The sequence below is a fragment of the Grus americana genome, chromosome 18 (genome assembly GCF_028858705.1).
Source record: "Grus americana isolate bGruAme1 chromosome 18, bGruAme1.mat, whole genome shotgun sequence".
In the NCBI taxonomy this organism is placed as follows: Eukaryota; Metazoa; Chordata; class Aves; order Gruiformes; family Gruidae; genus Grus; species Grus americana.
Genome location: NC_072869.1, coordinates 3,959,372 through 3,981,016, shown reverse-complemented (window position 1 = coordinate 3,981,016; position 21,645 = coordinate 3,959,372). Strand labels below are relative to the sequence as shown.

The window sequence follows — 21,645 nt, the reverse complement described above, 5'->3', positions numbered from 1 at the left end:
TATTTTCTCTCATCCCTGAAATGTAGTCTAACTATGCAACTTGCAGGTACTGAGCAATTTGTACAACAAGAAGCACTTTCTGTGAGTAGAATACATAAGTATACATCATTGTAGGATGGTTTAAATCTAGATTTCATTGTATGTGAAAGTTAGAGGTATAACTGCAGTAAGGACTGCAAGAATAAGCTCTTTTTTTATGCCTATTAAAAAAGGGAAAATCTGGCACAAAACCATCTCTCCAACTTGAAATTCTAATCTCCTTAGATTTCCATCGTCAGAACTACTGGCTAGTCTCCAATTTATTCTCACAGCATCCTTTCACAGGTTGTGTCATCTGGTCCACTTTAATTCTCATTTTTCTGAAGGAAAATTTGGTCTAAAATTAAAAAAAAAATCTACTCAGAACTTGATCTATGGAGTTTTATTCAGTGCGTAACTTTTCCGTAAGTCATGTTCCAACCTCAGTTACCCACAAAGTCCGTTAATTTGCTTTTGAGACTTACTGGGGCAAAGATTACAGGAATTGACCAATTTCAACATGTTCACTGGCTAAAACTATTTATATGGACACACATAATCGGGAGCAATTCTTCTGTGGAAAAAGATTGAATGTGTCCCTGAGAGCAGTAAGTTTGGCTCACTGAACGGCATGGGAATATCCCTGTCTGTCAAAGCGGAACTCACAAAGGCAGTTACATATTTATCAGCAGCCTTGCTCCCTCCTCTTTATCTTCATGTCACGACTCCTCTATTAGTCCATCTCTTACACAATATTTCATTTAGCTTTGTACTTTCTGAACAGAGAAATGTATTTTTGTGTAATTATGTCAAAGTAGCCATGTTTCCAAGACCATAATACACTATCAATAATATTTACTGGGATTAGTTTTTTTTAAAGTCACATCTATTTCAAATGCTAGATTTACTAATTAACTTCAGTAGTTCATTTAGAGAAATCAAAAAAGTAGAGGCACAACTGTTATTACTCGTTCACACTCTCTGTCAGTATTGGCCTTATCTTATGTTCTGCGATAGCCATATGTGCTGGGGACGTACTATTTGTAGTTATGTTCAACAAAAAGAGAGCTCTTCACACAGAAGGCATTTTAGGACAACCTCTCCGCTTGTTTCCCTGTATTTTTGAGACTTATTTGAGGGGGAAAGCTTCACAAAATCAAGGTTTTCCATTGCAAATTACACAGGAGACAGATACTCAATACCATCATACAGCAAAAGTCCAGGTGCAACTAAAATCGTCCATAAAAGTGACCTAGCTTTGATTTTGACATACTTTGCAGTGGTGCCTAGCAATCCTTTAGACATTTACTGAATGATATCCTGTAGCGCAATGAGGCTAAGCCAGGGCACAGCTGAATCCGTTTTAGCTAAAATCAGTATTTCATGGCAGTTTCCTTAAATAGTGAATTTACATTTAATTTACATGTGCTATATTGAAGTTTGTTACAACCTAGTTCCATGTTACTAAGATAGGAGACAAAAATAGGGAAAAAAAAACTCCTCCCTAAAAAAGCAAAACTAGAAACAGCTTTTCCTCTTAGCTGGCCATACCTAAAATTTATTTTACTTTAGCCAAATGTTTCACAGCAACACTTCAGAAATACACATTAAGGATGAGGTATGATGAATGACCCAATACTGTATACTCTGTCACTTGTAGGGCTGCAGAATTTGAACTCACTGTCAAGTAAGGATTTTCTAACTTTAAATGATGGCGCTGCAACTTACATAGGTTGCCTATCAAATAATATCTGCTATTAGCTGGCTGGTTTTAGTGTGCTCAAGCTATTAACGTGTCAGATGATACTGGTGTTAATTTACAACTATATGGAATACAGAACTACCTCTTGTTTTCATTTGGCAAATGGTCATTCTGAGACAAGCATTTTCGATGCTGTATTATCTTTGAAGGGCAAGAAACACGTCAATAATATATTTTTATCTTGATTGACAAAGAATTAGCGCTGTAGCTCTGATGACTTTATCAGCATTACTGAGACATACGTTTACAAAAACATGCCCAATGATACCCATACTTTGTCATCCTGAAACATAATTCTACCTTAAAATCTTTACTCCACACCTTCATTACTCTTTAGAATAATGTTATTCTTGCTAACAAATATCATGGCCCTTTAACAAAAAGAAAGGCTACGCTATTTTAAGATCTTGCATGTTATTCTTTAATAATCAAGATCCAGCCATTGAGTTTTCCAGAGCAAAACGTTATGCTACAAAGAGCAAGGCACTGTAATTTTAAATACAGTTAATTTCCATTATTGACAACTACAGGATTATTTTTACAAGCTGTACTTTTTTACTTTCCCCAGACACTATCAGAAGGTAAAAATTCACAGCCCAAATATCAGCAGAAATTAATTTTGTGACTAAAAGCCAAACCAAAACTACAAAAAACAGTCAAGCATAATGATCTGTCTACAACAAATAGGAAAATTGAAATGTGTCTGTGATTCAGTGATTTGCCTGAAGAGTGTCTGCCTTCACTTTACCTTTCCTCTACCTTCAGCGTTTTAGAAATTTTCACCAGGACTAGACTGTGGCATGCAAGAACAGGCACGGCGCTGCCGTGCGTGAGATCGTCATGTATTGGTTACAATATCTACTAGAGCCATGTGGTGGATTCTTTGTAAGCAACAGAAAGTCTGAGTTGGTGCCTTCCCCACTAAAATTAAAAATAAACAGAATGTGTGTCTGTAGTGTACACTGAAATAGCAAGGATAGAGATGGGAGGAAAGTGAGAGCAATATACCATTTAGAATAAAATTAGCCTTATGTGACATAAATACTGACCAATCAATAGAAAATAATATCTGCCCAAATAAAAAAAGAGGCTAATATAGTCTGCTCCTGAAAACCACAGACTAATTTATTCACAAACAAGCAGTAACTTATACCGCTCCTGCCTGTGATTGCTGACCATGTCATTAATTAGATAACCTTAAGAATTCTCTTGTATTCAACTTATGGTTTTTATATTCAAAATAGAGACTTTGTGTATCTATATTCAAATTCCCTAATTACTAATTTTTCTTATGGGAAAAAAAATGTGTGCACTGAGCGACTGATACACACGTTTATAGCTTGCCTGTGTTTGCTGACTCTGTCTGTTGTAGGCACCTGCACTTCTCACTGCAACCCTGACTTACATAAGCAGCTAAAGATGCAATAGGGAAGCAATATTTTCACGTACTCTACAGATACCACCTACGGCGTCATTTACATTTTGCAATTTAAAATAAAAGTAAAATAAAAATAACATTTCTCTTTAAACTAAGAAGTTTACTTTTTAAAAGACTCATAAGAGGAAACACTGAGAGGCCTGACTCACTGGTCTAGTTCCTAACACTATTAATGAAGCTATAAAGCGCAAGGTAGCAGTGACAATATTTGATGTACTAACATGTTCATCCAACACTGATTCTGTTTTTCTAAGGAGAGAGTTGCCATGCGAACGTGTAGATGCGATACAGCAAAAGCAGCTGCGCTGCAGCACTAGAAATCACAACTGGATGGATTTATGGTGCTGCACTACTACCATCTACGTAGTGTTTTATCTAAATAAAGGGGTTTGTTGTCCATTGATCTTTCTGGCAATGTTTGTGCAAATCAAGCACAAACCTTAGCAGGTTGGAACAGTAGTGCTTTAAGCACATTTAAAATAGGTTAAAATTATGACAAAATCTAAGACATAGAAAAATCAAGTTCCAAAGCAGATATCATTATCTTTCACTCGTTTCTTCTATCATGACAATTGGGAAGAAAAATCAGCAGGATTTTTGCATTAAGATATATTGCAGTAATTAGGTAGAATTTTACCAGGCAATGCAGCACGTTAATTAAAATAATTTTAATTATATACTAGCCTGCTAAATGACAACAGGAACCCAAGAGCATTCATACTGCTTTCTTCCACTAATCAATGGAATTAGCTTTAGTATCCTTCTATCTAATTATTGCTTTTTACAATCAATATCTACTTTATTAGATAGCATGGAAATGAAGAATAGAGCAGAGTTCAAAGATTTCAAAAAACCTGTACGGTCTTCAAAAATATATCTAGAAATAGTTGAGTTAAAATTGGCCGTGCATTATTACCCTCATTACTGTAATATTAATATTCATTCAGTATATTTTGCATTACTACTGCAAAATTTACAGAAGTATTTTTTGGATTAATTATTTCTTCACGAGCCAAGGTTGTTAGCTGTAATGAAGGAAAATATAGTGTGTCTGTGGAAATCTATAGAAATGGATGCTATGTTTCCTGTTGTTTTCTGACTGGGCAAATGTAGTGACATTTAATCTAAACTTGTCTGATACAAGGGAGAAATACGCTTCGTGTTTTCTTAAGTGAGGCTTAAACCTACTCGTTGAGTAATAGAAACAAGACCAACTCTTAGTCCTAGTTCTGAGGTGTTTGGTTCACAGGCTCAGTGAGGTCTCTCTGTATTTACTAACCAGCATTTCAGCACTGTACCAGGCATCTGTGTCACCAGATCAGTGTCACTGGATCAACAGCAAAAAAATGTAGATTTTCCATTGGTTTACTGTGTTCGCACTAGTGAATAACATAGCTCTCAGAATTACAAAATCATGGAAATTAGGGCTGGAATGCAGCCCTCTTTCTCCTCCTCAGTTCAAGTAAGGGTCAACTAAATCTGTTAATCTTGGTAAATACTTGCCTAGTCTGTGACTCAGGTACCTCAGTAGAAAGGTAATATAATATCACCACACTGGCACTCTGGTAAAAATTACATTTGAAGAGCTGGATTCAAGCAGAGTAGAGATTTCTTTGATTTACATCATCTGAGTATCCTACTTCTGTGGTACTTTCATCTTAAATTCACTGGTTGGGTACTATTCAGGGCTTGATTCACAATATTTTAGCCACAAAGCTGACACATAGAAAAAAACTGAAAATTCACAGATTAAATAGCTTCAGTTCTTCCTCCCCCCTGTTAGGCATCAGTACAGAAAGTGTCTTCTCACTGCTGACATTATAATGTACCAGAAAACTAGTCTGCACCCTCCCAAACCAAAGGTGTGGGCTTGCTCTGAATTGAATTGCTGCCAAAAAGCAGAAGTGAACATTAAAAAGTGCATAAATTACATAGTGCTCATATAGTTGGTAATGAAATACACTTCTTTTTTTGCCTCTCTTACTGATCTGGATCTGGCTTAGACTAGCAGTGACTGAAAGTTGTTGGTATCTGGTGGCTAATACATGATCTCTGTCATGTTCCCATTGGGAAAGTGTCTGTATGCCAAAATCATTATTCAAAATTATACCTTGTTCTTTTACATGTAATTATTCTGCCCAAAGCAGTGCAACAGCTGTCAGCCTTATTAACACGCAGGCCCAAGGCGGTTGGGGAACCGTACCTCCCATCTGGAGAACAGAACGCTTTAACCTTAATACGGCTGGTAGAGGGACACCCCTGGAAACTGAAAGGCTCTGTGTCTCAGAGCCCTTTAAAATCTGTTTTACTGTCGTCTTCTTTCTCAAGAATGAGTTTAAACACTCCTTCATTAGGTCTCTATATTTTCCAGCCATTTTAACCTGCATTTCACGCCTATGAGAAACTTCTTCCCTTAAGTCTGCAACAAATGACTGTTTAAAGCATACCAAAATGAAACATATAGAAACATATTTGTGTATTAATCCAAGGGCTGAATCTTTACATGCCTGGTTTTATCGAACGTTATTCTTTTCTTGCAAGTTATATGACTGCTTTGCTCCCCGTCAGGTCCCACTGACCCTCTCCCTTCTATTCCTGAGCATCTCCCAACCAGCAGCTGCTGGCTAATCACTCCCACCCTTCCCCTAGAGAGGATTTTGCATAATTATCCTTTTCATCTCTAAGCTCTAACTCTGCGACCTTTTTAACTTTTGGTAAGTGATTGCCAAAAGCATCACCTCGATAGTCCAGCCATTGTTCCCTTGTTTACTGAGATCTCATCTCTGACCATTGTTTAGTTTCCTGTTTGCTCTTCCTAACAGCTCCTTGGAGTTCAACCTCCTTTACTCAGAGAGAGTAACGTGAAACAGATAAAGTGGAATACAATTATACCAACATAAAAAGAGTAATCTTTTCTTTACTCTCCATCAATGATCATCAGGACTAATTCACATACGTAAATTATGCCGTGTTTAGAGAAGTAACAAGTAGGATGTGAGATGCAGAAGGGAAGTTGTGTACATGAATCTTGTGTCTCATGGTGCTTTGCTGGTAACTCCTCTGCAAGCTGACAAGCTGCTAATGAACAGGACACCCAGGCAGGTGCAGACACAAGACTGATGAAGCCTTTTTCCCAGGCTGAAAGACCTACAACCCCCAGATACAGAACACAATTAACTAAAAGGATTACATCAAATTTTGCAAAAGCCATCATACTTACACTGTCATTGCTTCCTTTGTTGTCCTCGTATTTTGTCTCTATATGAATGGAGAATTTAGGCAAAAATGAACACTGCAACAAAAGAAAAATATGTTTGACATAAAAAACATGCCTTGCTTCATCAGCTGACGTTCAATACATCCTGCTTGGTATTAGCTTTCTTATTTTTTTCAGATTACTTCAAGAAAAAGAGTAAATGTACACAGAATATAAGAGCAAAGGTTTTTATGATTCTGGAGGGATGTAGAGATACTGTCTAAAAGCTGAATACTTTAATGAAGGTATGAATAAATTAGGATAAGTACTGTGGAATAATTAGATACAGTAGTTTTCATGCTAACTATGCATAACAGTACAAATGTCCTGAATGTCTTGTTCTAAATTCATTTCACTAAGATCTCAAGAGCAACTAGATACTCATCATCATAGATTAGTCTATCCCCCATATAAAATAATCCAAGGACACTTCACTAGCTGCAGGTGCTAACCAAACAGACAACAATACTTAGATGTGTGAGCGCTTTTTTTAATTTTCAGTGAGAAATGAATCTTATTACAATTTCCTATTAACGAAATCAAGATGGATTATGAGCTGCCATGGAAATTCCTTTATACTAAACCCAAATCAATCTTTAGATAATAATGCAAGAAAATTAGAAATGCACAAATGTTTTTCTATTAAAGATAATATTTCTGTATTTTACATGGGAATAAATTTATTTTTCTGTGGATTGTTAGTTTAGTTGGCTAATCAAGACTAGAATTTATAATACTTGGCAACCTAATTCCAGTGGAAAAAAATATTTCAAATATCTTTTCTTTAGCATTTCACAGTTGTTCTTTCAAATCAGCTTTTCAGATAGGCAGAGTAGATGTCTAGCAACCTCTGAAGGATACTAGTTCAGCACCTTTACTATTAGTTATCAAGTCTGGTCTTGCACTAACTGCCACTGAAACCGAAGTGCCAGTTCCTTGTATGATGCATCACTAATACCCGATGGCAAAATGTCTTTGTAAAGACTAGCTCATGTGCTGTACATACAGATTATACAACGAGGACATTATGATGCCTCAGTGTTCACATTGCTGTGGGTCCAAGTTTGGACTTGATAAAATTTAAGAGTTCTTCTAAGGGAGAGGCTGATGACTAAGAAAAGAGGTGATTCAGAAGGCCAGTTGTAGTACAACAAAATTGCCATGAGAAGCCAGGTCCTTTGAGACTACAGAAAAGATATTCCTGATTCCACAGATATCACCCAACAAGTCACTGTTCAATCTTCTTGTGATCACAGGATATCTAGTATTCAATGAGCACATCTAGAATCAATCCTTGTTGAAAAAAGAGTGAGAGAGTTTTGCCAGAACGAGGTTCTGGTGCCATGGAAGGCTTCTGGTCAAACTGTCTTCTTAACATAGTAAAATACTGCCCTGTAACATGTTGGTGCTGCAGATGCCCAGACTGCACAGGCTTCTCTTCTCATCTTATAAATGTTTTGCCTTTTATTAAAGATTTCTGTGGAGTAGCACATTTACGAGTTTCAATCCAATCTGAACTGTGACTAGCTCTCAGCTACGTAACTTGGTCATTGAGTGAATATGTGGGAGGCAAAAAAAAAAAAAAAAAAAAAATCCACCGTATGTGGAGTGCAGGATGGGGCAAGTTCCATGACAAGTCTGCTAGCTCCTATTACCCATATTTTGTGGGCAATTAAACGTTTCCTATGTATACATCTCAGGAAGTGCCAGTTGAAAATATACAATATTTATAAGCAGTCTGTCAGAACTGGGGATCTTGTAACGCAAATTAACACCAAAAAAATCCAGATATTCTCCCAATTGAGGTTTCACCATATATCTCAGTATGTTGCTTCTATTCTGGCAGACATCCAAAGGCAAACAAAAGTGTTAGCCAACAGCAGGCACTGCAGGGAAAGAAGTTTAAAAAAAAAAAAAGCCAAGGTTTGTCATAAGGTTCTAATTTGTATCCCCAAATAAACCAAAAGGTGGAATGAACATCCTTGAACTATATTAACTGGAAGAAGAGGTGAATAAAAGGCCTTGATTAAAAGAATTCTATAATCAAATGTTTCTAGAGTAAGAAAAGTTATAAATGTGATGTTACAAAAAACAGGGAATGACCCAGGAGACACAGGGATGCCTGCCTGTCCGAAAACAATGTTTGATGTCACTCAGAGGATTTGTTTTCAAATGGCATAAACCAACATTCTAGTTGTTCTCCGTGTTTGTAGGAGAACATGGATGGTTGAAAAGTAAATTGCTACTGGAGGTGGATTATGAAAAGCAGATTTAAAAAAAAAAAAGTATAACCTAACGATAGGCATCTTCTACTGCACAGTTTTTAGAGCATTTGGAAAATAACTACATTGGTGCTAGGGTGGTAAAAACATGGGTTATTGATCTCAAAAATGTAATATATGGCTGCTGTGTATTTTACAAAGGTATATAACTACAGGGGTCACAGTCCAGGTGTACAGAGCTCTTGCTGCCAACAACCTAGACCTCTGCCTATGGGCATCCTGTGGGAAAGCATCCTGGAGGAAATGAGAGGAGACTGCCAATGACTATTTTGTTTTATCAGCAGTTGCTGGTACTGCTCAGTGAATGCAGTAACTGGTACTGCACTACTGAAGACTCAAGACTTAGGTCTGAATAACAGCTTTTGGAAACATTGTCACTGAAAATGGTAGAGATGTATCCCATATTATTTATGATCTACTAATTGTTTAGAACAGTTATTAGGAAAACAGAGTTTACTAGCATCCTGTCTGTGTACTTCAAGGTTACTGCTCTAGGTCGTGTTTTACTTACACGTTAGCGTGTGTGTGTTAAGTATCTGCCCTCTTGATTTGAGGACCAAAATTTAATTCTCTTTGCTACACAATTAAACACAATCAACACCCCTGAAATAAAATCTAGTAATTGATAAAAACCAGAATGACTTCAATGATCTATCACTACTGGAAGGGTCATCAAGACTATGATGCTTGAGCAGATTGAGTATCTAGGCCAGAGCTTTGTGACTTTGCAAACTTTTGAGTTATACAGTCCAAGTCTAGGGGTTTACTGGAAACCTCAATGGGTATGGAAGCTGCTCTGACTACGCTGACCTTAACAGCTCTGGGCAGTGCAGTTCTCTCAGCTCTTTTAAGAAGTAGCAGGATCCACCACAGGACTTGGTGCTGCTCTCGTGATCCCATTGTCAGAAAACTCCATTGACGGAGCTTCAGTACAGCATCGTTCACATTTACAGCTAATACAAAGCAAACACCCTTAACAAAGCAGTTCTTCATACCTGGTTCTGATTGAAGTATCTTTGCTTGTGATCTAAGTATCAAAATTCAGGAGTTGTTGGATGGAGTACAGTTTTCAATACTCAAAAACATTTTTCTTCACCAAAATAGTTCCTTTCAGGTCACAGTTCCAGATACAGCGGACGATAAAAATCCAAAATATGAAAAACCTTTGCGCTGTTGATCTGAAGCACAGCTACAGTTTGAGAGGAAATTTTTAATAAAGCCAAATGCCAGATTTCCCTTTTACCTTGCTATCAGAAAATATCTACTATTTTCAACCACTGTCTAGAGTCTGCCAGCAATGAGTCAGATCACGATACTTTGAAATGCAGCCATTTCATGTATTGAACTTGAGGCTGCACTAAGCTGCCTGTAACAGTTCAGCAAGCCATTGCTTGAATCTAGTTGTTGTTTTCTGTGACCCGGAATATAAACTCTAATTTAAAAAACAGAACTTCTAGTCTTGTATTTAAAAAAAAAAAAGAAATATTAAGAAAAGACTAAGGATTTTCAGAGTATTATAGAAGAATAATTATAAGTGCCATTTACCTCAAGCCACCTTATTAGAGAGCAGAAAGTAATTTTCTGCACAAAGCTAACAAAAGTCAACCTGTATTTAGTATAAAGGAGAGGACCATAACAATCTAATTTGAGGTTATAAATGGTAACATGAATTTACCCCAAATGAAAACTAAAAATTACCAAAAAGTACTCCATTGCAAATATATCTGTCCAGAACGCAACCAACTGGCAACCACTGCTCTAGCAGCTGTGGGGGGTCTCACTGGCTTTCAGGAACACTTAGTGGGGTCCAAATTTTTGAACATTTCACAGAATGTGTCTCATGATTCATCAGCTGCACTCTGACTAATTGGCAGAGGGCTCTGGCAGAACCAGAAAACTGTTTATGCATCATTCAAAAGACTATTATTCATCATGAAAAAGTTGTTGGTTTTTTTCCCCCTCCTTAAAGTGGCTGCATATTTACTTAGCCAGAGATTAAGAGTGTTATGCAACAGTCAGAATCAAGCTTGGGAGTGAATGGTAGGTAATAAACCTCTTAGTAGATTTTTTTTTTTTTTTTTCTCAAAGCACCACTCCCTTTCTGCTCTGCCTCCCCCGGGGTGTGTGTTCTTCCAGCACAAACCTGGCAGCATCCATACACTGAGCACACACAGGAATGCACAGGGCACTGTTTCCAATTTTCCAGTTCACTATCTCTACAGCTTGCAAGGTTCCTCTTTGAAAAAAATAGTGGCAAATTGAATCTTTAACTTAAAATTAGACTTAAATTCTACATAATAGGATAAAACCTTCAGAGTCCCAGTGTCTTCAATGATAAGGTTTCTTTGTGTGAAGCTCTCAAGGGAGGCATCTTTTATATTGTCACCTCCAGATTTTTTTAGATGTGTTATAAACTCCTTAAAAATTTGTTATAATCCGGTACACTTATGAGACTCAAAAACAAACAGGGAGAATATTCTGGGGGGTTTGTTTGTTTAAACTTTCTATATTTGGCACCCCTTTTGGAGGAACCGGGAGAGGTTTAAAGCTCAGGAGAGTAACCAGCGAAATAACCAGAGTCTGCAATAGTAATTACCACACATAAGCATGGGTATTTCCAGATTAAAATAAAGTTAAATGAGAGCAGCATACGGAAAACACAGACTGCAGTTGCATTTTCAATTCACTACAGATAACCTCTTGAAAAATGAAAGGCCTATTTTTAGCATGATGATTGATTAGTGTTGCCATAGCAATAAGGAACACTTACAAGAACAGGGTAGAACTTAAGTATGCCAAAACACTTGCCAAAGTCTTAAAGAGACAGTCAAACACATATGGTGTTTTACAGTCATTTTATGGGGAGGACTGTACAAATAACCTTTGCATAGCAGTTACACTTGAGGTGGCCGAAGGAATTACTACAATTGCCAGTAAATACGTTGGACAGAAGGTAACTGAGAAAGGTTTCTTTACCTTCCGTAACCTGCTTTGTATGAGCGAGTGCTATTTCATCAATACCATTTTAGCTGGTTTTATTTTCCGTTTGGTTTCTTTCTGCAGAATATGTTCAAAGAACTGCTAGAGACCTCATCATTGCACTTCACTTCTCCTGCTCCTCGTGAATATTAATCCACAATCCTTGGGAGTTATTTTTGTACGGTAAAAATTAATCCCACTTTTTTTCCTAAGCAGCAGAAGCATATCCCCCTAAATCTTAACATAAAAGCCTGGAGAGGCAGACATTTCATGTAAGTGTTCTCCCTGATCTCCCGCCACTTTTCAGGCTGATTTTTTTTTTTTAATGTGGTCACATACATTATTTTGGCAACACAGGTGGAACTGGATCCTTTACGGAGCAATCTCCCTGGAGCCTAGAGCTAAAGAACATGGTAACTGCTACAATGAGGTGAGACTGGCCAAGCAAAACTAGGTTTTTTTAATAGGGTAACTTCTAGATACCACATCCTTTGAATTCAGAATGTTTGGGTGCTGTTTGGGTAGTCAGCGGGTAACAACATTTCTTTATTGAAGATCAAAAACCTGGGAGAGACAAATGGAGTTCTGACTTCTTGTTAATAGGCAAAGGGCAAGCGGGGACTACAGGGTAGGGGAAGGTCCCCAGACTTAGTGAGGCAGGAGGGAATGCCCGGAACAGCACGGGGCAGGGAGGGAAAACGGGCAGACACACACCAGCCCCGGAGCATTTATAATCAAGCAGGATGGATGGAAGGGAGGAGGGATGTAACATGGGAGATTGCCAATGCCTCTGCACAATGGCGAGGACAGAATGGAGAGACTGGATGTGGGAGAAAAATCAAAATCACACATGAGTATGGACAAACAATATGCTGTCTCTACAGTTTATATGCAAGAAGGTATGTGAAGAAAATGTAGCGAGGTCTCTACAGCAGATTTCAAATTGCAGTATTTCCTTCAGCTATTTACAGAAAGAATTAAGATAGTTTTTTTCTTTAATTGAATATTCAAACTATTTTGGAAAATGGCCACTACTTCATTGACTACCTTCAGAATACCCCAGGCAGCACTGCATGTGAGCACACAGAGCTGCTACGTGATACAGGTTGGCTACTACACAAGCTAGCGTCAATCAGGATGACAAAGTCAGAAGAGAATAGACGGAAAGGGCTGGGCAGGGTGATGGCAGAACTTGGAAGATGTGACTCAGTGAGAGGGAGGAGAATTTGGAAAGCAAGATAAGCACAGGAAGGTGGCAAAGAGCAGAAAAAGCACTGTTGAGCGGAAAGAGCAGGAACAATGCAAAAAAAAAAGAGATTGAAAATAAGCAAGGGAGTTAAACTCTCAAAAACAAGCTCAGGAAGAAAATGACTATTTGTTTGTATTACATACAGTAACTTGAAGATGAAACCGTCAACTAACAAGTTGCCTCCAACCACTATGAAACTCAGCACTTATCTCTGGTTTTGCCTTCCCTTAGGATCTCCTTCCCTGATACACGGGAACAGTAACCTGTTTAGTGAGCAAGAACGGAAGCAAGAAGCGGCGTGCAGAACTGAAAATGACAATCCCATGAATCAGAGATGGGTTTGGATTGCTTTATAATAAGCCAGCGGTGGAAAAAGGGAATTCTCCCAAGCTGTTTGATTTACTTGTTTCAAAGGGATTAAGCTATTAAATGAGAGTACAGGTTTGCAGCTTTCTAAAAATATATTATTTGTTTCTTGTAAATCTAGAGGTCCTTCCTTTTGCTGGAATATCTAATGGAACCAAATCTGTGTTTTACTAGAGTAATGTCACCAGTTAGCCTGTCTTCTAAGTTGGGGGTGAGAGGGGAGGAATTTCGGTAGTAACTTTGTTTTAGGCTCTAATCCTGCAGTACAGATTCTGTTGCATTTTTGATGCAGACTCTCCATATAGGCAAGCTGGAGAAACGTTTGTGCACTGCAGACTGATGGGTTACATCCAAATTTCAAGCACTGGTACTCAGATAAAGAGAACACAGGAAAAAACCTCTACAGATGCCTTGCAATGTTTATCTGAAACAAGTTGGTTTTTTTCTTCTCAAGTCATCTGATTATAAAAATAACAATTACAAAAACATTCCTTCCAGATAATTTACTTCATGGACAAACTGGCAGCTGACTAAGTGAAGCACATAGCATGCCTGTTCTCAAAAGTAATCAGAAACCAGCAGGTCAATAATGGAACACTTAGCAACTATCACTCTGGGCCTTGACACATACCAGATGAAATAATTATATTTGCCTCAGTCATTTGCTGTAGAAGAATTAGTGTCATTGTGATATATCATCAAAGGAATTGTTGTCTCCTGCTTTCTATTCCGTAACTGTTTTTCATAAATATTCTGAATTTATATCCTATTCCTAAGTTAATTTGAGACATTGGCAGGTTGAAAGAATGCTCTTCCTCCTTGCAGAGAGTACAACATGCCATTTTTAATCTTTATTTTGCTTTAGATACTTATAATTGTGAAACTAACAATTGGCCATACATTACGCATCAAAAAAATTATCCAGCTGCTTTTAAACTGCAGCCCCAGAATCAAAATATTACTAACAACACTGGGGCTGTTCAGATCATACAGCAAAACTATTTGAAATTATCCCTGGTAAACACCTGAACTGCACCTTCAAAGTCAGAAGAGTTTGCTTAAATTCTGTTTGTACTTTTCCTAACCTCTTTGTACTCAAACTTGATAGCTAAACTTTGTTAGGCTCATTTTCAGTGTACTTTGATCATATGAATTTTTTGTATCGTGGTTGAGTCACCATATGTTCATCATCTGATTATTTGTTTGCTTGAGGCTCCTGTCTTTTTGTCCAGAATCTCAACTGTCACTTGAACGGGTTAGAAAGAAATTCTTTACTGTTAGAGTGGTGAGGTACTGGAACAGGTTGCCCAGAGAGGTTGTGGATGCCCCATCCCTGGAAGTGTTTAAGACCAGGTTGGATGAGGCTTTGGGCAATGTGGTCTAGTGGAGGGTGTCCCTGCCCGCACCAGGGGGGTTGGAACTAGATGATCTTTAAGGTCCCTTCCAACCCAAACCATTCTATGATTCTATGATTCTATGAAATGGACATTTGCTTTGTGCTGCTTATGGTCTAACAATATCCCAATGCAGGTAAAGAAATTTAGTTCTACGCATTCTTCTTTCCTTTGGTTTGCAATAGAGACAGGTTTGCTTTCTAGTTAATTATTTCTAATCTAGCTGGACAACCTCAGAAAGAAAAATAAGAAAGCCTTCTGAAGGTCAGTCATTCTTGTCCACATATCTAAGAATAGCATAAATATTTTACACTAAAGATACATATTTGCAAATGCAGTGATAGGCTGGCACATGATGGTTTGTTGAGAGCTGCAAGACATCCTTCCTTCATCCCCCAAATGAAAAAGGCCTGTAACTAGCAGAGGAACTCTTTCTAAAAGCCAGGAGCTAGCAACACCCATTCCCCAACAGCATGTGCAGCTTGACAGGAGGCACTCGCCAGTACGCAAGTCCTGTAATGGCTCAGAGAGCAGGTCCCTAGGAGTTCCTTCTATAGGGCTCCCTTTCAGCTGTATCCCAAATACACTATCCCAAAGTTATGAGCTTAACACCAACCTAATCACAACATTAAATGAACTTATAGATAAAGTTAAACATTTATGTTAGCAAGATATCTTGTCAGGTTTCTAATTACAAGATCAAAACCAAAGCACCTCCTGTTTTAAGTTTAAGGGACTCTCTCACATACAGCTCTTAAGTAATGCCCCAGCCACTAAAAGAAGGGTTTGAACTTCCTAGGAATATCTTATTCTCTAAATAGTACCCCCAAATCTGGATGACTTCCTTTGGCTTCAACTTTGAAAGTATTTTTTCCACTTCCTTCTCCCTCTCAATGTCAGGAGGAAGCTTGAGAGGATTAGCTCAGGCTTTGATACAGCATTTCTTGGGACATTACCCATGTCTCATCTTCCTGACAGGAAGTCTTTTGTACTGCAGTTTTAATGAGGTCCTCCTCCACAAACAGCATAGTGTACATTTTAAAATGCTCTCCTGACATCACATATTACACACCACAACAGCATCACTAGTGCAATAGTTCTGTTTTAAGCTCATTATCTTAAGTGTGTCATTTGCTTTACATATTATTAATATGGTTGTCGAGACTTGGTAGTAGACCAAGCAGTCACCTTCTGCTGTTTGCTGTCAGATTTAGGGGTTTGCTGTGTAACAAATATCATTCCTTAAAGCAGATGCCATAATAACTGGACCCAGATTACAGATAACATCATGACACTCCAATTTCCATTCCCGATTTCATGTATCCAATCACTCTTGGCTTTTTATACTACCATTGCAGAGAACGATATTCTGGAAATTATCTTCAACACCTGCTGAGCTTTTTTCCTTAGAAGATGTCCTAATTTCAGGTCCTAGGAAGGTCATATTTATGAAATTAATAATATTTCACAGGAAAAACAGATTGATGAAATTATTGTGCATTGAATCTCTGCATTCAAGCACATACACTGGCATTCAATTTCTCAACAGCCTTCATATTTTACAACTGAAAAACCTTAAGACTATCACCAAGATTCAGTCTGCTGTTCATATCATCTTCCAAATCACTAACATACACTGAAATAACACCACTGAGCTTTTAAGGTCCTTGCTCTTTCATTAGAGTGGAATTTAGGAGCTTAAGTAAGGTGTGAACATACTACATAGCAGTATGTACTTGACTCGATAAGATTATGCTTTCTTTATCCAATTATTGGCGTGCCTTTAGAATCAGTTTTCCTTCAAGTGAGGCTCAACTTAATTCTTAGGATGTCCTGCAGACCCTTTGGAGAGAATTTACTATCTTTAAGAAAAGAGTTTCCAAGTTATTTTACATATTTTGGGCAATGTCTGTGGGTTTATTCTTTCTTTCAGAATTCTCTAATGAATATAGAAGATCAAAATTTAGAGAAATATTCCATACAAGGATAGGAATCATTCCCAGTGGTATATTTAACATTTTTGTTCTAGATTCAACACTTTGAGGCAAAGGCACTTTCTCTGTTTCCCTTGACAATAATTTCGTAGTCTATCAGCTCTATTAAAATATATTTTAGATTTTTGTCTGAAGTACTGTCTCCTTAATCTCATCCCAATATTTCTAGTTCTGTTTCCTTGCACCATGGAGAGTAATTAGTCCCCAACTCCCATAGGCATTTTACTGTCACTTAGTGACTGTTTTGCCTACCTTCTACATTTATAGACTGATTTAATTTTTCTTTACAAGTCTCTTCAACCCTGCAATCATTTTTGCTGATGCTCTTGCACATGTCTGTAGCTGTATACATTCTCCAGACCTTCAATGAAATGTGTTCCAGGTGTTGTCTCATCAGATTAGATAACGATCAACTCCTAATCAAATTCCGAGTACAGCATTGCTATTTGGTTTTGATAATGTATTGCATTTCAAATGCAGACATATATTTCTGTCTGCTACCACCCTTTTAATCATTCCTACTTGTCTCTTTCAGTTAAAGAAAAAAAAATCACATGGAAAAATTCAAATTTACTTTAAGTGAAAGAAAAAATATACAGCAGAGTGTAAGTAAGAGACATCAATGCAACATAGCACGTCATCTTCCCAGCCTAAGATTAAACCTGCTATCAAAGGGTAAACCCTTAATTAATGTAAACTGTGATAGGCCCTACTGAAGATACCTTTGGACAAAAATAGCAAGAATCCTCCTTACCGCTGTCCATTATGGGACATTTCGGTTTCCTCTGACAATCAAGTGAGTTTTAAATATGAAACAAAGCGGAATATGTAATAAGTATCTACAGTGTATATTGAAAAGCACAGGTTGGTACTTTGGATTTTCAAACCTGGTCATCACAGTTTCAACTCTAAGACTCCAGCTTTCAGATCTGAGCCTGTACATCCCTTTATTTTTTATCTTTCACATTTATCACATTAAAAACTTTTTCCTCTCTGTATTCTCTACTATTTTAAAAAAAATGCACTAGCATTTTGAGCTCTACAGAGTTAAGAAAACCAAGTGGATTATGTTTTATCTACAGTCAGAAGTTCAAACTAAATCAAGGCAGGAGTTTCTGAAAGGTCCCTTCACCTGGAACTTCCTCACTGTCTCCTCCTCATCTTCCAAAGTCTGCTGAAAACTTACTGTATATTATTGAGGCCAGCACATTTAAAACAATTTTTCTCATGATTTATGTGCTATATTTTGCCTTAGCTCTACTAGAGGGAATAGTTGATTTTTCTGGGCACAGTGCCCAGATTATGTTTAATTTTGTCTACAGATTGTACAGTTTCCCAGATACTATACCAGAGATGAGCATTTTATAAGTTAATAAAACAATAAATAAAATAAAATCTGTTCTCATGTCTCCACGTAATAACTGGAACCTTAAAAGCCTTGCCCTGTTTTATAGAAGCTTCTCTTTGTTACAGTCAGTGACTAAAAATATATCAAATTATTTTGAAGTGATAAAAATAAGGTAAATAATTTATAGGATCCCCACAGAAACACTTCAAGTTTAACCTTAAATTTCTTAAACAAATAGATAAAATAAAGTTCCACTGTTGAATGCATTATGTGTTAGTAATATAAAGAAGGAATGAGTTTGGATTCCACTACTGTATTTCACATAATTATTCTATTTTTAGAATAAAAAGAGGAAGAAAAACTTACTGTGTATTCTGATTTCCAATTGTCCATTTGTAAAAAAAAAGAATGATGAGGGAAAAGAAAAAAAAAGAAATGTGAAATAAAACAATGATGCAAGATCCTTACAGTAAACATACATTAATAATAAAAAAAAATTGTGTTAGATAATCTGCTGATCTATATTTTACTCAAGTCTATGGGACAATAAAAGCTACAAGTAAGCACAGAATCTAAGCACCTGATGTTTTCTTTGCAAGGAAGAAATTGCATAGATACAACACTCTGTTTTTACCTATCAATACTCTATAAACTTTATTTCCTGCTATCAGCCAATGGAGAAATATATGCAGTTCAACAGGAGCTATTAAAGTAACTTGGCATCTGTGGCTCAATATGTAACTTGGAGCTTCTGGAAATAAGCTAAACTATCCAAAAAATACAAGTCAGTAATCATTTCTGCTTTATTCCTTACCTGTGATTGTGTAAGGATAATAATTCCAAGCCTTCTCTGTAACATAAAATATTTTGGGAACAACTGCTCTAGCCCAGCTAGGCAGTTTGCTGAAAATAAAAAGAAAATATAAAATTAGAATATGTTATGACTTCTGAGTATTGTGGAAAAGAAGATACTTCCAAATGTGCTCATAATTTGACAGGGATTTCACAGGATACAGCAATACCTTGACTTCACAACAGTATTTTCACCTCATGAGTATGCATTCTGTCTCAGCTTTCTACACAAGCATATGTGAAACCAAGTCTGTTTGTTCCCCACTCAAAGTGAGCAACGTGGTGCCACTGCAATAACCTCTGATCAGATTTCAATTGAGGTTTCAATGCAGATTTCAAGAATTTTTGGCCTCAGACCTTTGGTCATGGATGAACTCAGCAGGTTAGACCATACAAGGTGTACCTGTGTCCCAGTATCCTTAACCACAGGGAGGCACTCTCTAACAAGAGGTCACGAGTAAATACGTGATTTCAGTCCACTTCGATCCTGAAGCCATTACTTCTTCTTAGAGGCTATTTCTTCTTCCTCCATATTCTTTGCCAGCACACAAACCCTTACGTTCAACTCATCTAGTGCACAGTTTTTCCTATGCTACCAACCAACTCTTGAGTAGGAAGCTTTTATATTAAAATTAACAAATCACTCAAAACACCTCTGCAAGGCTGGTAGGCAGTATTAGTCCCATTTAGCTGATGGGAAAAGTAAATCACAAAAGTTAAGAGAATTAATGGAACGGATGTCATAGCTCAGAGCTCAATCTGTCAAGAGAACTTACCAATGCAGTGGTACAACAGCAGTAGAATAAGAAATGAAAAACACGGATATAGCACATGGAAAGGTCATTAAAGAGTAATTAAATAATAGTACGGAAGAAAGGGAGCATTTTCTTTACCATGGATCTTGGGTGTCTCATTTCCAGAACTCTGGTCACTCAGGGTACCAAAGAAGTGATGAACAAACACACATTTTAAAAAGAAGTCAAGTTCATGAGAATTCATCTTTCAACCCTTTCTTAATGACACCAATTATAAGCACCGAAGCTGCTGGTACCAAAGATGCAATAAAGTCACTCAAAGGTAGGCAGACCTTTGGAGACCACAAATATCACCGTACTTCAGAGACTCAGTTAAAATCGTGTTAGTCTGGTGATGCTTCGAGTAGATCATCCAGCCTAAGACTGAATCTTTACTGAACTAAAGTAGAAGCTTTCAAACCTCAATTTTCCAAGTGTAAATGTTTGAAAAAGTCATGTTTAGATAACTGTGTGCAGAAAGTAAATTAACTTTCTCTATTAGCAAATTTCTGAAGAAAATACAGTTTGGATCATTAAGGCTTATTTAACCATCATCTAGCTACGCATAAATATTGTGTTTGTCCAGAGGCAAAATGCAGATGTCAGTACATTATCTAAAGATTCAAAGTCAAGTGCATTGACTTTTGCTCTTTGATGACGTTGCTCAAAACCAGATTCTTTTCTTTACATAAACCTTGCTTGTGTACAGTTTTAAGCAGCATTTGACATACTGCGTAATAGACTTCACTGTATCAGATCTTTTGTTTATTTTGTCAGCCTCTGCCAGTCTCTTTTTATGACTCTCTCTCTGCTCCCTCCCTTACCCCTGCTAAACTTTATTCTAATGCCTAAATAATAAATACCAGAGGATGCAGACTTTCAGCTTCTGAAACACTGCTCCAGCAGGAGAGGCAGTAAGCAATTCTGAATATAACTAAGGCTTACACTGACACTAGAAAATTTTATTAGTAATGTCTTTGTTAACATACAGCTGCTCATTTTGTACTTTTTTTTGGTTATTGTTATTTTTAGCGTATTTTTCTACCTATCTTCACCAGTACAGTACATCTCCAAAACAAATAATTTTATGAGCAAAACACACATTATCCTCAGAGTTTCCAGCAGGTTACAATAATAGTGACACATGAATTGTTCCAAGGGTTCATTCAGAGAAAGAAAAAATAATATTTATATTTTAGCAGCACAGGTATCTGTGGAACACATTCCCTCTCTTTTTTTTTTTAAATTCCTTCCTTCCTGAGACGAAGCTCAGTCTTTCAACACATAGGGAGGAAGCATTTCTTAAAGGCATTCCAGCTGAAACCACTGGCAAGCAAGAAGATCCTCTGCAAGAATTAAACTATTATCAGGCAAGAAAAGATAAATGAAAATAATGCACAAATCTTTCCAAGGAATCATCACCGAATTTATAAGCTCAAATTTCTTCAGGAGAGAGATCACTCCAGAGCAAAATAAAGTGAAGCAAAGCTAGCAAGCTTATTAGGGTGGTGGACCATGGAAGATCCTGGCCTCCCAGCAAAATCCATAGTTGCCTGAAAACCTGCTGATCCTTTCCACAAAGCTTTAACAGTACTGCAATATCTGGTGGTATTGTAACACCAAAAGCAGATTCAAAGAGCAAATCTGGTGGTGATTATCAAGGTGCATTCATAATCATTATACGCAATGAGCCTGACTTCAAACATCCACCACAGCGTTAGGTAAACTTCCCAACTTCTTGTAGGCACAGATATTCTTTGTCAACGTTCCATTGCCATTACCCTGAAGTGGTAATTCTGAATACGCTCGTCAGTGCTTAAAGCCTTATTTCTTTTTAACGTGAAGGAAAGAAATATCCAGAAACATAAAAACCCCAAACTTCTGGGAGCTCTACAACAGGAACACATTGATTT

General features: G+C 37.3%; 1 protein-coding gene across 1 annotated transcript in view; it reads right to left on the bottom strand.

Annotated features, from left to right (window-relative positions):
* PITPNC1 (phosphatidylinositol transfer protein cytoplasmic 1) overlaps nt 1-21,645 on the bottom strand; it is a 68,651-nt gene that overhangs the window by 21,800 nt on the left and 25,206 nt on the right. The window contains exons 3-5 of the mRNA XM_054846470.1: nt 18,901-18,989; nt 18,453-18,460; nt 6,439-6,510 (exon numbers count right to left, since the gene is read on the bottom strand). Coding sequence (XP_054702445.1) covers nt 6,439-6,510; nt 18,453-18,460; nt 18,901-18,989 — 169 coding nt within the window. The remainder of the gene's footprint in view (nt 1-6,438; nt 6,511-18,452; nt 18,461-18,900; nt 18,990-21,645) is intronic.